We start from the raw sequence: 14291 nt of genomic DNA on the forward strand, positions 1-14291 counted from the left end.
TCTTGTTTGGTACATTATAAGACAGAAGAAGGAGTTATATGAACAAGAGCAGCCAGCTATCTCTTAACAAAGGCAGCCAAAATCCACCAAAAACCAGGTTAAACTATATCCATATTGAGGATTGAAATGTCAAATTCATGCTAAAATTCTCTTTTGAGGGTGGAAGGTTTCAAAAGGTTTTCTAAAAGACATTTGGGAAGCAATTTCTCTCTCACTCCTTGGCACATTTACAGATTTTCACCCCATCTATGACTCTTCCCATTAAGCACCTGCCTGCTGATTCACTCAGAGTTTAGAGAGTTGATGTCTCTCCATGTGCCCATTATCCAAATCATAGTGATTTATTTGCTGTCTGGATGCTAAATCTCTAAAGACATTTAGAAAATCTTTTGGATGCTACACAAAAACAGCCATAATATGCTTTCACCTTGATGTTTCTGGAGAAAGAGAGAATCTGGGAGGGTTTTAGGACAGGCAGGGACTGTATCTACCGCCGTGAACTTCAGATGTGAAGCCTTAGCTGGACTAGGTCTGGATTAGGAACCTATGAAGCTTCTGCCTTGAAAAAGGCTTCAGTTTATTCCAGCATATCAGTTTTTCCTCAAAGCAGACCCAGGGCTGGAGACTCAGTCAGGAACACAAATCATGTTGCTACTTTTGCTGCTTCTGCTGCCCCAGGAAGTTTTGTTGAGCCTGAGAGCCAATTGCCGCATGACTCTGAAGAGGGACGAGGTCCACCCAGAGAACCATTACAGGCCAGGAGAGTTAATCATTGGTGGCATTGTCTCTGCAAGGAGGATAACTCTTCTCCCAATAAGCTTCAACAAAACTCCCCTGACTCAATCTTCTTGGTACGTTAAAGTTCCTGCACAGAATTAGAGCCTCTCCATTTGACCCTGTGTTCTATTGTTCCAGCCTCCTCTCCTTCAAGGTTTGATCTTATTGATCTGCTAGTTTATCTCTCTTTCTGTCTCATTTCATTTTTGGGGATCCATTTGCCTCTTTTCAGCTGATTTGAAACTCACAAACAAATAATCAGTAGAGATGTTATCTTGAAACAGAAGCATCTACTTTTATTAATATCCACTCAGCTGAGCTGGAATGTGGAGGGACAAAAGACTTCCATTCTCATGCAGAATAAGGTCACAAGAAGGGGTTGAAAAATGCAGAAACATTTAATTTTATTCTGTATGGAGTCATCTATTAATTCAAATATTAAGTGAATGGATTCCAGATAAGAATTGCCTTTTTATATGTGTGAATCCCATTTGAGTGGATTCCAGGATTCTAATCATTTGATAAGTTAAATGTCACTAAGGTCTCTATTATGAACATGTACAGAATAACATAATAACAACAGAATTGGAAAGGACTTTAGAGGTCTTGAAGTCCAATCCCCTCCTCAAGCTGGAGACCCTATAGCATATCCAGACAAGTGGCTGCCCAGTTTCTTTTTAAAAACCTCCAGTGATGAAGTACTCACAACTTCTGAATGCAAGCTGTTCTACTGGTTAATTGTCCCATTGTTAGGAAATTTATGATTAATTCCAGGTTGCTTTTCTCCTTGATTAGTTCCCATCCATTGCTTCTTAGCCTGCCTTAAGGTGCTTTGGAAACTAACTTTGCCCCCTCTTCTTTGTGGCAGCCCTTTATTTATAAGAACACTGCTATCATTTCACCTCTAGTCTTTCTTTTTATTAAAATAGACATATCCAATTCTTGCAACTGTTCTTCATATGTTTTAGCCTTTAGTCCTCTAATCATCTTTTTTATTCTTCTCTGCACTCCTTCTAGAATCTCAACATCTCTTTTCACATTCTGACAACCAAAATTAGGTGCAGTATTCCAAGTTTGGTCTTAATATGGCACCAAAGAGTGGTATTAATATTTCATGTGATCTTTATTCTATCTTTCTATTTATGCAGCCTAGAACTGTGTTCGCATTTTTGGCAGCCACAGCACTCTGCTGGCTCATATTCAACTGATCATCAACTAGGACTCCAAGATCCCTCTCGCAGTTACTACTGTTGAGCCATGTATCAGCTATTCTACACCTAGGTGGCGCATTGGTAAGGGTGCAGTACTGCAGGCCACATCAGCTGACTGTTATCTGCAGTTCAGCGGTTCTAATCAAGGCTCAAGGTTGACTCAGCCTTCCATCCTTCCAAGGTGGGTGAAATGAAGACCCAGACTGTGGGGGCGATATGCTGACTCTGTAAACCGCTTGGAGAGGGCTGAAAGCCCTATGAAGTGGTATATAAGTCTAACTGCTATTGCTATTGCTATTATGCATTTGGTTTTTCTCATCTAAATGTAAAACCTGAGTTTCTTTACATTGAATTTCATTTTGTTAGATAGGGGCCAGGGTTCAAGTTTGTCAAGATCCTTCTGTATTTTGAACATATCTCTGGAGTGTTGGCTATTCCTATCAGCATGGTGTCATCTGTAATTTTGATGATTTCCCCTTCTATTACCAATGCATACTTCCCTCCACATTTTTCTAGCTTGCATAGAAGTAGGTTGTGGTCTACTTTATCAAGTGCTGTGCGATATCTAAGTAAATTGTATTTGCAGCATTTCTCTGGTCTACTAATTTTGTTACTTTGTCAAAGAATGCAATAAGATTTGTCTGGCATGATCTGTTTTTGAGAAATCAATGTTGGCTTCTGCTTATAACCTTATTTGCTTCTAAGTGTTTTCAGATTTGTTGCTTGATTATCTCTTCCAGAATTTTTCCAAGTATTGAAACCAATAGCACTTAAACCTATAAACCCCTTCACAGAGGTTTACATCCATCTCTCTAAGTGATTTACAGAGTCAGCATATTGCCCCCAACAGTCTGGGTCCTCATTTTATCAACCTCAGAAAGATGGGAGGCTGAGTCAATCTTGAGCCAGTGAGGATCAAACTCTTGGCAGTCAGCAGTATTAGCCTGCAATACTGCAGCACCATGGCCCATGTGTCAGGCTGATAGATCTGTGGTTTCCTGGGTCTACTTTTCTTCTTTGTAGAGGGGGACTACATCAGGCCTTTTCCAGTCCAATGGTAATTCTGTAGTTTTCTCTTTGAAAATGGTTCTGAGATCTCATCTGTCAATTTCTTCAGCACATGAGGGTGCAATCCATCTGCTCCTGGTGATTTGAACTCTTCTAGAGTGAATAGGTTTTGTTTACATGATTTTCTAGATTACTTTGACTTGCATTCCTAAATTGCATTTTAATTTTAATTTAAAATTTAATTTTAATAAAAGGATTTGGGTAACTGGTATTCAGTTTACACTGGGTCATAATTTAAAATATAAATCAACATTTTCTGTTTTGGTACTTTCTAACAGACTTGTTAGAAATTTTAGATACAAATTGACATAATAATGAAAAGAATTTGAAAGACTACAATTGCAAAGAAACCAAAAAAAAAATTATTGGTACTTCTGAATAATGAATTGGAAAAGATTCATAGTGGATGGATGAATTTTATATATGGAAATGACAGAAAGATTAATGTATGCATAACAATGGGAAAATCACGGGATCCTCATAGTCAGAGTAATAGATTATGAAAAATTCAGAATTTACAGAAATGACAAGTTATCTGTTGAAAAGAAGGCTAGAAATAATTCATATATTTATAAACTTAAAGGTTTTTTCAAATTATTTTGGCACCCTTATCTTTCTTCCTTTCTCTCTTCCTTTTCCTTTTTATTAATATATTATTTTTTATAAAAAAATCTTAATAAATATATTTTTAAAGAAATAGACAAAATTATAATAATCAGATTACTTGAGAAGTAATTAGTATCTTAAAATAAAATTAAACAACCAAATAGATGAGTTGCAATCAAATAGATGACATTTGAAAAAAATCTGCCAGATACAGAATTCAATTCTCCCAAAACTCTCAGCCTTGGGTGGATTAAAACAATTATTGTTGAGAAAGTTTAATTTAATGTTCTTGCTACTGATTATCTTCTAATATTTTCAGGAAAGCATTACCAGAGTATTGGAAAATGCTGTCCTTCCTTTTTGTCATCCAGGAGATCAACAAGGATCCCAACATTTCATTCAACGTCACCTTTGGTTACAACATCTATGAAAATTATTTTGACCAACCAATGACCTCGGAGGCTTTGCTGGACCTGCTTTCAGAGGGGGAGGCCAACGTTCCCAACTACAGCTGTGGAAGGCAGAGAAACACAGTGGCTGTTCTAGAAGAGGCTAATACTGACATCTCCATCCAGATTTCGACCATGTTGGAAACCTACAAAATCCTACAAGTGTGTCTTTCTTGAGAAGATTATTTTTAAGTCATGCAGCTTTCAATCAAACATCTTTGACCATAAAGGAAGAGCCAAATTCTATTATGGGAATTGTATGAAGTCAGGATTAATCTATCAAATGACAGAATAATCCGGGCACACACACCCCTTCCTGGCACACTCCTAATGCTGACTGGGAATCTCTGCAGGCTATTAGTAAGAAGAAAATACCACGTTGAAGTGACATAAGAACAGAATGATCTGTGAGGTCCCTGAAGAAGGGTATTCTTTGCTAGCAGTGAAACAATTCCTCACTTATAGCTAGATTTCTGGTACTTAAATAAAATAGCATTTCTTTATTTATTTTCCTTTTCAGATCAATTACGGTTTCGATTCCCAGGTTCTGAATGATAAAATCCAGTTTCCTTTCTTCTACCCAATGATCCCGACTGAAGGACTTCAGTACCCAGGGATGGTGAAGCTGGTCCTCCATTTCAGGTGGACCTTAGTGGGTCTCCTTGCTCCAGAAACTGAGAGTGGACAAAGGTTCATGAGGACATTGACTTCCATGCTAATAAAGAATGGCATTTGCCCAGTTTTATCACAAACATTTCCCTCAGCTTCTGAGAATGTATTCGTAGACCTCCCTCTTTACCACAATTGGAGAAAGGTGAATGTCTTTATTTATGGTATAGACATAAATACATTCTCTATAGGGGTTATAATTATGCATCAGGTGTTTGAAATGCTCACTGAACCTCTTAGAGGAAAAATCCTGATCATCACAGCCCGCTGGGACTTCACTATTTTTTTGGGAGATCAGTATTTCCCCGCTAAATACCTCCATAGTATTTTTTCCTTTCTTATGAAGAGCAATCAAATGGGAAAGTATGGTGGTTACCGGCAGTTTGATCCTTTCATGAGTCATCTTGCAAAGAACTCCTTCCTCTGTTCTTACACCAAGGATGCCTTTTCAGTGAAAGTCTGGAGAAGGTGTAGGGAAAGAGAACAACTGGAGACTCTGAGGAAAGAGGAGATGGATCCTATCCTGACTCTGGACAGCTATTTCATTTATAACACAATCTGGGCTCTAGGACGAGCCTTCAATACTGCTTATTTATGCAAACTCAAGAGGATAATATATAAAGGGGGTCAAAACTTGAAAACTCCATTACTGAAGGCGTGGCAGGTATTTATTTTTTATTGCACTGCACTCTATAGCCATCAAGGATTATATTAAACTGTAAGAACTGTGTAATTATTCTGACCATAATTATAATGTTTGAAGGTTTTGAAGGTTTATTAACATTTATAGGCCGCCCTTTTCCCTGAGGGGACTCAGGGCGGCTTACATAAAATCAGGGGAGGGAAATACAAACAGTGACGTAGACAAACATAGAGTAAAAATAATGAGCAACATTCATTCATCATTCGGGAGGGGCGGTTATCTTTATCCCCAGGCCTGACGGGCTAGCCAGGTCTTAAGGGCTATGCGGAAGGCCTGTACGGTGGTGAGAGTACGAATCTCCACGGGGAGCTCGTTCCAAAGGGTCGGAGCTACTACTGAAAAGGCTCTCCTCCTTGTAGTTGCCAGCCGGCACTGGCTGGCAGATGGAATTCGGAGGAGGCCCAATCTGTGAGATCTAATTGGTCGCAGGGAGGTAATTGGCAGAAGGCGGTCTCTCAAGTACGCAGATCCACTACCATGAAGGGCTTTATGGGTGACTAGTAGCACCTTGAAGCGCACCCGGAGATCGACAGGTAGCCAGCGCAGCTCGCGGAGGATAGGTGTTATGTGGGTGAACCGAGGTGCACCCACGATCACTCGCACGGCCGCGTTCTGGACTAGCTGAAGTCGCCGGATGCTCTTCAAGGGCAGCCCCATGTAGAGCACATTGCAGTATTCCAGCCTAGAGGTCACAAGGGCCCGAGTGACTGTTGTGAGAGCCTCCCGATTCAGGTAGGGTCGCAACTGGCGCACCAGGCGAACCTGGGCAAATGCCCCCCTGGTCACAGCCATCAGGTGGTGGTCAAAGGATAGCTGTGGATCCAGGAGGACTCCCAAGTTGCGAACCCTCTCTGAGGGGTGTAGAATTTGACCCCCCAGCCTGAGTGATGGAATATTGGTCGAATTGTTGGGAGGGAAGCACAACAGCCACTCAGTCTTTTCCGGGTTGAGTACAAGCTTGTTAGCCCTCATCCAGTCCATAACGGCCTCAAAGCCTCGGTTCATCACGTCCGCCGCTTCATTGAGTTGGCACGGGGCGGACAGATACAACTGGGTATCGTCCGCATATTGATGGTATCTTATCCCGTGCCTGTGGATGATCTCTCCCAGTGGTTTCATGTAGATGTTGAATAGTAGGGGGGATAAGACCGAACCCTGAGGCACCCCATATGTTAGGGGCCTAGGGGTCGATCTCTGCCCCCCCACTAACACCGACTGCGACCTGTCCGAGAGGTAGGAGGAGAACCACCGCAACACGGTGCCTCCCACTCCCACCTCCCGCAGTCGTCGCAGAAGGATACCATGGTCGATGGTATCGAAAGCCGCTGAGAGGTCAAGGAGAACCAGGATGGAGGGATGTCCTCCATCTCTGGCTCTCCAAAGATCATCGGTCAATGCGACCAAAGCGGTTTCTGTGCTGTAACCGGGTCTGAAGCCTGACTGGAAGGGGTCAAGATAACTTGCTTCCTCCAAGGACCGCTGGAGCTGGAAGGCCACCACCTTCTCAACAACCATCCCAAGAAAGGGAAGGTTGGAGACTGGACGATAGTTATTAAGAACAGCTGGATCCAGAGATGGCTTCTTCAGGAGGGGTCTCACCACCGCCGCTTTTAGCGCGGCGGGGAAGTTCCCCTCCCGAAGAGAGGCGGTAACAACCGCCTGGATCCAGCCTCGTGTCACCTCACTGCTGTTAGTAACCAGCCATGAGGGACACGGGTCCAGTACACAGGTGGAGGCACTTACAGCCCTCATGGCCTTGTCCACATCCCCAGGGGCAACATCCTGAAACTCAACCCAGAGATGGTCTACTTCATCCTCTTGTGCCTCGGCTGGAACTGCAGAGATGGAGTCCAAGTCCAACCGAAACCGAGCAATTTTGTCCGCTAAGAATTGGGCATAATCCTCAGCTCTGCCCTGCAGGGGTTCCCCCGCTTCCCTCCTATTTAGTAGGGAGCGGGTTATCCTAAACAGGGCGGCTGGGCGGGACTCAGCCGACGCAACCAAGGTGGCTATATAAGATCTTTTCGCCGCCCTAAGTGCCCTGGTGTATTCCTTGGTGCTGGTGGTTACCATTGCTCGGTTCGATTCGGACTTATCGGACCTCCATAGGTGCTCTAGGCGTCTCCTCCGGCGCTTCATCTCCCGGACTTCCTCGGTGAACCAAGGAGGTCTCCGGGATCCGCCGCCTCGGAGGGGCCGTAGTGGCGCAATCCGGTCGAGGGTCTCCGATGCTGCCGAGTGCCAAGCAGCAACCAGAGTCTCTACCGGACTGTGGGCGAAAGTATCAGGAATGACCCCAAGCTCCGTCTGGAACCTTAACGGCTCCATAAGTCGCCTGGGGTGGAACCACCTGGTCGGTTCCTCCTCCCTACAGTGGGGGTTTGGTCTCCGGAAGTCAAGCCTCAGTAGGCAGTGGTCTGACCACGACAGGGGTATGATGTTGTTACCCCTCAGACCAAGATCACAAATCCACTGCTCCGAGAGGAATACGAGGTCGAGCATGTGACCCGCTGAATGGGTTGGGCCCCGGATTACTTGGGTCAAGCCCATGGCTGTCATGGAAGCCATGAACTCCTGCGCCCCATCAGAGTGTTCACCGAGCGATGGCAAATTAAAGTCCCCCAGGACCATCAGCCTAGGGAACTCAATTGCCAGCTCGGCTACCGACTCGAGGAGCGAGGGGAGGGATGCTGCAACGCTGTTGGGAGGCAGGTACGTTAACAGCAGACCCACTTGACCCTTGAGGTCCAACTTTACCAGCAGAGACTCACACCCGACAAGCTCCGGAGCAGGGACCCTACGAGGAGCTAATGACTCCCGGATAACAATAGCCACACCCCCACCCCTTCTCTGAGCTCTCGGCTGGTGCAGCACCTGAAATCCTTCTGGGCACAGCTCTACAAGGGGGACTCCTCCCTCTGGGCCCAGCCAGGTTTCAGTAATACATGCCAGGTCTGCCCTCTCGTCTAAAATTAAGTCCCGGACGAGAGGAGCTTTATGTACCACAATAATGTATTCTGAATATAAAAATTAATTCTAACTTTTGCTTTTTGTCCATAATTGTGGTTCGGCCTTTGTCTGCTGGTAGGATGATGATCTGATCCTGTTCTTTATTTATTTATTTTTTTCAAAACAAAAAGAACACATAAAATCTTCCTTCTTTACATACTGTAGAAAGTGTATCAGTTGGTTATAAAACGTTTTTGTGCATCTCTTCCACAGTCATCAAACAAAATTCATAATAACATAAGTATTTTAACTCAAATATTTATACATGTTACCCTTGTACCTCCATTTATATTTGACTATAATTATTTAAACATCCTTCATCATAAAATATACCGAAATTTAAAAAATAACCACATACTGGCATTTCATTTAATATTTCTATAATCCTCCAATGACACTGAATTCTTATGTCCTGTTCTAGTTAAACGTCCATACTATTTAATAACAGACTTTTCTAATCCTCCTTTCCAAATCGCTGTTAGCAATTTTCATTTAGTTTCCTTATATTATACTCATATATATGTATATAGGTTGTCATCATTATTCTTCCTTTATTTGACTACATCCTGTATCATAACATTTTCCCCCTAATAATCAAAACTTAACTATATGTAATTTAGTTCTTTTTTATTAACCTTTGTATATAATACAAAAGGATTTCTAATCCTCCTTTCATGAGTGCCATTCACTATTCATATCTAATTATTACTTATCATAACACGACACATTGTATAGATTATTATCATTATCGATTATTTGTTTAATTATATCTATTATTACTAAATTTCAGTAAGTTTAGCTAGTTTTAAGTTATATTCTTCCATCTATCAACCTATATCTTTCCAATAACAAAACAATCTCATATCTGCTGCCATTTGTGGTATCAATCCTCTAGTCATCTTCTTGATCAGCTTTGTATGGACTTCTCTTAGCAACTCCTTGCTTGTACGATCTCTCATATAATCTTGATGCCCTCTTTCTGTTTCCTTGTTCAGTTTGTCTTTGATTGTCAGAAGTGTTATCAAAACTTTTGCTAGTGGAATTTCTTTCTTTAGGTCCATAATTTTATCTTCTATATGTTGGCCCTTGAAGTATATTTCCTCTCTATTTAATTCCTCTTTCTGTATTCCATTCTTTCCATTTTCAGGAACAAACCAATTACCATAGATATCAGCAGGTTTAGTCTCTTTATATTCATTTTCCACTTCGGTGTTTTGAGTTTCAATCACCCCGTTTTGCATTTGATGAACATTTTTAATTTTTTCATCATAATTTCTTGTTATGTGTTCTAAGTATTCAAATTGTTTCTCTTCTTTATTTAATAATTTCTGTAGTTCTAAAAGTATATCTTGCAAAGTCAAGACCTCTATTTTTTCTGGGTATTGTGTCATTCTTGACAAGCACAGCAACCTTAGCTTGAAAGATTTCTCCTCTGATCAAATTTCAAAGAGACATCTTTGCATTCTTTTATCAGTGTGTAGCTGATATTTCCATAAATCATTCCATAGATGTTCCATAAAATAGCAAGGAAATGACCTTAATGGTACAAGGGATCCTATTTCACAGTGAAGATCTGGGGTCTCTTCTCCATGTCAAGTGGTCCACATATCACTTCAATGCAGAGTTTCATAAGCACAACCTATTTGTGGAGCAAAGGCCCAGAGCAAAGATCTTTCTCTTTCTATCTGCCCATTGACCTGCACACTAGTTATTTACAGTATTGTTGGCATCTGATTTCATTTTGACTTCATTGACAGAATTTCTTCAGTCTGCTTGTATGCAACATCTACTACCTTTCAGGTTTTAACTTTGGACCTCATTGGTTTATCCTGGTTGTATCTTTTGCTATACTGTGCTTCCCGTTGGTTTTCAAAACTCTGCAGTGATAATCATGAATGGAAGAGATGAAGGACTTCCTTGACCATCCTTATTTTCCAAGTCATTTTTGGTTCTTCTAAGAAAAAAATTATCCTATATTTCTCAGTACAGAGCCTCCATTCCAACTCAAATGAAGGAGTCTTGCTAGAGAGCTTTCTGTCTCTATGTAATATTGCTCATTTTCTCTTCTATTCCAGCTCCATCCTTTCCTTCGGATGTCTCAGTTTTATAATAATTCCATCGATGGGGTATATTTGGATGACAATGGAGATCTGGTAGCAGATCTGGACATTGTGAACACAGTGGTTTTCTCCAATCAATCTGTTAGCAAAGTGACAGTTGGGAGTCTAGAAAGAGTGGGATCCTTGGATTTCAAGTTGCTCATGAACCAGAATGCTATTGTAAAGATGGAAATGCTGAATAAGGTGGGGACAACTTTATTCTCTTTTTTTAAAAAAGGCCTTAACAATAGGATTGCAGAATTGGGGCAGGGACATACTTGGAATGTTATCTCATTCTCCCAAAGTGGAAAGATATATTGGTTAGATGTTCATGTGTCTGTGACAAAAATACCCTTAAATATCCCTGTTAACTATTATCAATCTTCCACAAAGGAATAAGATTGAAATCAAGGGATAAAATGACTGATTTTTCCAAAGCAGAAATCCATTCAACTTTCTCTTGAGTAGGTACTGTATGTTGAGAATGTAAACTAAAAATTGTACTGTGGCAAACATGAGAAGAGAAGAGAAGCAGGCAAACATTGAGAAGCTAAATAGGTTTGATGAGCTCTAAGTTTCTTGTAGGTTTCAAATTTAGCAAATGTAAGACTTGAACTGGAGATGCTCTAACTTTTCTTTTTACATTCTTTATCCTACACAATAATTCATGTTATGGATGCTATTTCTTTGCCTCTCTCTTCCCAGCCCCTGTCCCTTTCCAGATGTGTGGAAAACTGTCCTCCTGGATTTATGAAGGTGGCTCAGGAAGGGAAGCCCATCTGCTGCTACAATTGTCGTCCTTGTGCAGAAGGCTCCATCTCCACCCTGGAAGGTAGGCGCCAAGAGGGGAAAAGAGCAGACTTAGGGAAGGATCATAAATCCTGAGATGAATGTGTATTTTGAAAGTCTTTTCCAGAGGGATCATACCTCTTTGAGTCTTGGTCAAGATATACATTTATGTCACAGTGAATAATAAGAAATGACCTTGGAGCTTTATCTGGTACATAGGCCATGCAAACAGGGATACAGATCATGGATTAAGATACAGGATAGGTCTGGGTTGAGTATTGTGAGAAAGATGACATCTTTTGATCTTTAACCTTTACAATAATCCTTTGACTGCTCCATCACTTCAGGTAGTTCTTTTTGGGTCAGCCTTAGATAACTCCTGGGTTTATGTATCCTGTGATTTACATTACACAAGTTCAGCTGGAGGCTCTTCTTTAAAGTCATGGTGAGTATTTGCCCATGACAAGGAAAGTAGAGGAATCAAGAGTTGCGACAGAAACAGGCTTCTTGTCAAGCTTCAAATGGTATTTTTACTGTTGCAACTATTATGGTTTCTCTATTTGCCAGCACACTATTGGGGGGGAAGGGAAGGGGGAGATACAATGATGCTCCAGACATCAATTTGCCAGTCATGGGAAGCAAGGGCCAAATTTTGGTAGATGTTTACAAGAGCTGAAAAAGACTTTTTCACAACAATACCAGATGTCTCCATTAGACAATGTAACCTGGCCTAATAGGGCGAGATAGATGTTGAACTTTAACTATATGGGATTGCACGGGAAATAGTTAGATCTGTTTTTTCCCGTTTTTTGGCTGATATGATGTACTCATTAACGTTTTCCATTAAGAGATTGCATCATCTCAGCCATGCGTGCTTTCGGTTGGGTTTGTCATTGAGAACATTGACACTTCCTTCTTGACCTTATGTGAAGATGGCTCTCTTTTTTTGGCTCTTTTAAGAGCCAAGGTGGCGCAGTGGTTAAATGCAGCACTGCAGGCTACTGCTAGATCAGCAGGTCAGCGGTTCAAATCTCACCGGCTCAGGGTTGACTCAGCCTTCCATCCTTCCGAGGTGGGTAAAATGAGGACCCAGATTGTTGGGGGCAATATGCTGACTCTCTGTAAACCGCTTAGAGAGGCCTGAAAGGCCTATGAAGCGGTATATAAGTCTACTGCTATTGCTATTGCTATTGCTATTTTCTGCTTATACAAAAGTGTCAAATGCATTTTGATGTCCTCATTCCATATCCAACTCATTATCAAGGGTTACTCTACCTAATATATATCCCCCCCCCTGGCAAATATAGTGTTTATCCACCTCAGCTGCATAAGGTACTATGAATGATCATTCATATGCATTTCATTCCAGTGTAGCTGGTTCTCATTGGTGCCATAAAGCTCTCCAAAGAAGGTTGGGCTCCAATTTTCAATAGATATAGCAGTGGAAGGATAAAATGATAAAACTGTTTCCTTCCTTGAATCCTTTCTTCCTTCTCTATCAACAGGTTCATTGATAAAATGGTGTCATTAAAAAAGAAAAATAACATTAAAATGTTGTAGCTGGAAGGAAAGGAAGAAGCATATTGAATTAACCTAGACACAGTAATTCACACCAAAAACAAGTGTATCCAGAAAGGGCTTTTGATTAAAATTACATTTCATTGCATTTCATTAAAGGATGTGATAACGGGAGACCCTATTTATTCCCCTTTTTCAGATGCAGACAAATGTACCAAATGTCCAGATGATCAACATCCAGACACCAATCGAGTTCACTGTATTCCCAAGATTCAAAGCTATCTTTCTTATAAGGAAAATCTGGGGATTATCCTGACTTCCATTGCCTTATTCCTCTCTTTGACAACAGGCTTTGGCTTGTGGATCTTCATTAAATTCCTGGAAACACCAATTGTCAAAGCCAACAACCGTGATCTCTCCTACATTCTCCTGGTCTCCCTCCTGCTTTCCATTTTGACCTCCTTCCTATTCATTGGCTGGCCAAGCAGAGTGACCTGCCTCCTCCGACAAACAGTCTTCAGCATTATCTTCTCAATTGCAATTTCTTCAATCTTGGCCAAAACAATCACAGTGGTGTTGGCCTTTTTGGCCACAAAACCAGGGAATAAAGTGCAGAGATGGCTGGGGAAGAGCTTAGCCAACTCCATTGTCCTTTCTTGTTCTGGCCTCCAAGTTGTCATCTGCAGCATCTGGTTGGGCAATTTCCCTCCATTCCCTGACTCTGACATGCATTCCCTACCTAGAGAGATCATCCTACAATGCAATGAAGGCTCTGTCACCATGTTTTATATTGCTCTCGGATACATGGGCTTCCTGTCTGCTGTCTGCTTCACAGTGGCTTTTCTAGCCAGGAATCTCCCTGGTGCCTTCAACGAAGCCAAGCTGATCTCTTTCAGCATGCTCATCTTCTGCAGTGTCTGGGTGTCCTTTCTGCCTGCCTATCTGAGCACCAAAGGGAAATTCATGGTGGCTGTGCAGGTCTTCTCCATCTTGGCCTCCAGCAGTGGTTTGCTGGGTTGCATGTTCATCCCCAAATTCTACCTTATTATTTTTAGGCCAGAACTTAATACCAAAGAACATTTGATGTGAAAATAGAATTGGAAAAAAAAAAGAATTTTACAAATCTATAATTTTTCAAAAGTGTCAATTAATAGCCTGAAATAGCACATTTTGATCATTTAATATTTATTTATTAAACCTGAATGCTGTCCATCTTGGGTAGAGACACTCTAGTTATTTACAATCAAGACAAATGAAGAAAAAAAATAAAATAAGACATCTTCCGCTTATTCCTAAAACTACTCCTATTTATTTTCTTCTATATTCTTAAAGAAACCAATAACAATAGATTAAGTCTCATTTTAACCATAATAATGTGGGTAAAATCAGTTTA

General features: G+C 41.2%; 1 protein-coding gene across 1 annotated transcript; it reads left to right on the plus strand.

The window, feature by feature from the left end:
• Positions 1–711: 711 nt before the first annotated feature.
• LOC148047036 (vomeronasal type-2 receptor 26-like) lies at positions 712–13987 on the plus strand. The gene is made up of 7 exons (XM_087707694.1): positions 712–851; positions 3982–4273; positions 4632–4730; positions 4992–5444; positions 10568–10795; positions 11297–11423; positions 13098–13987. Exons 1-7 carry the CDS (start codon positions 712–714, stop codon positions 13985–13987), a joined length of 2229 nt encoding a protein of 742 aa, XP_087563820.1.
• Positions 13988–14291: the final 304 nt, after the last annotated feature.

The sequence above is a fragment of the Thamnophis sirtalis genome, unplaced genomic scaffold, assembly GCF_051295495.1.
Source record: "Thamnophis sirtalis isolate CommonGarterSnake01/CBP01778 unplaced genomic scaffold, rThaSir2_p1.2 scaffold_3, whole genome shotgun sequence".
Lineage (NCBI taxonomy): Eukaryota > Metazoa > Chordata > Lepidosauria > Squamata > Natricidae > Thamnophis > Thamnophis sirtalis.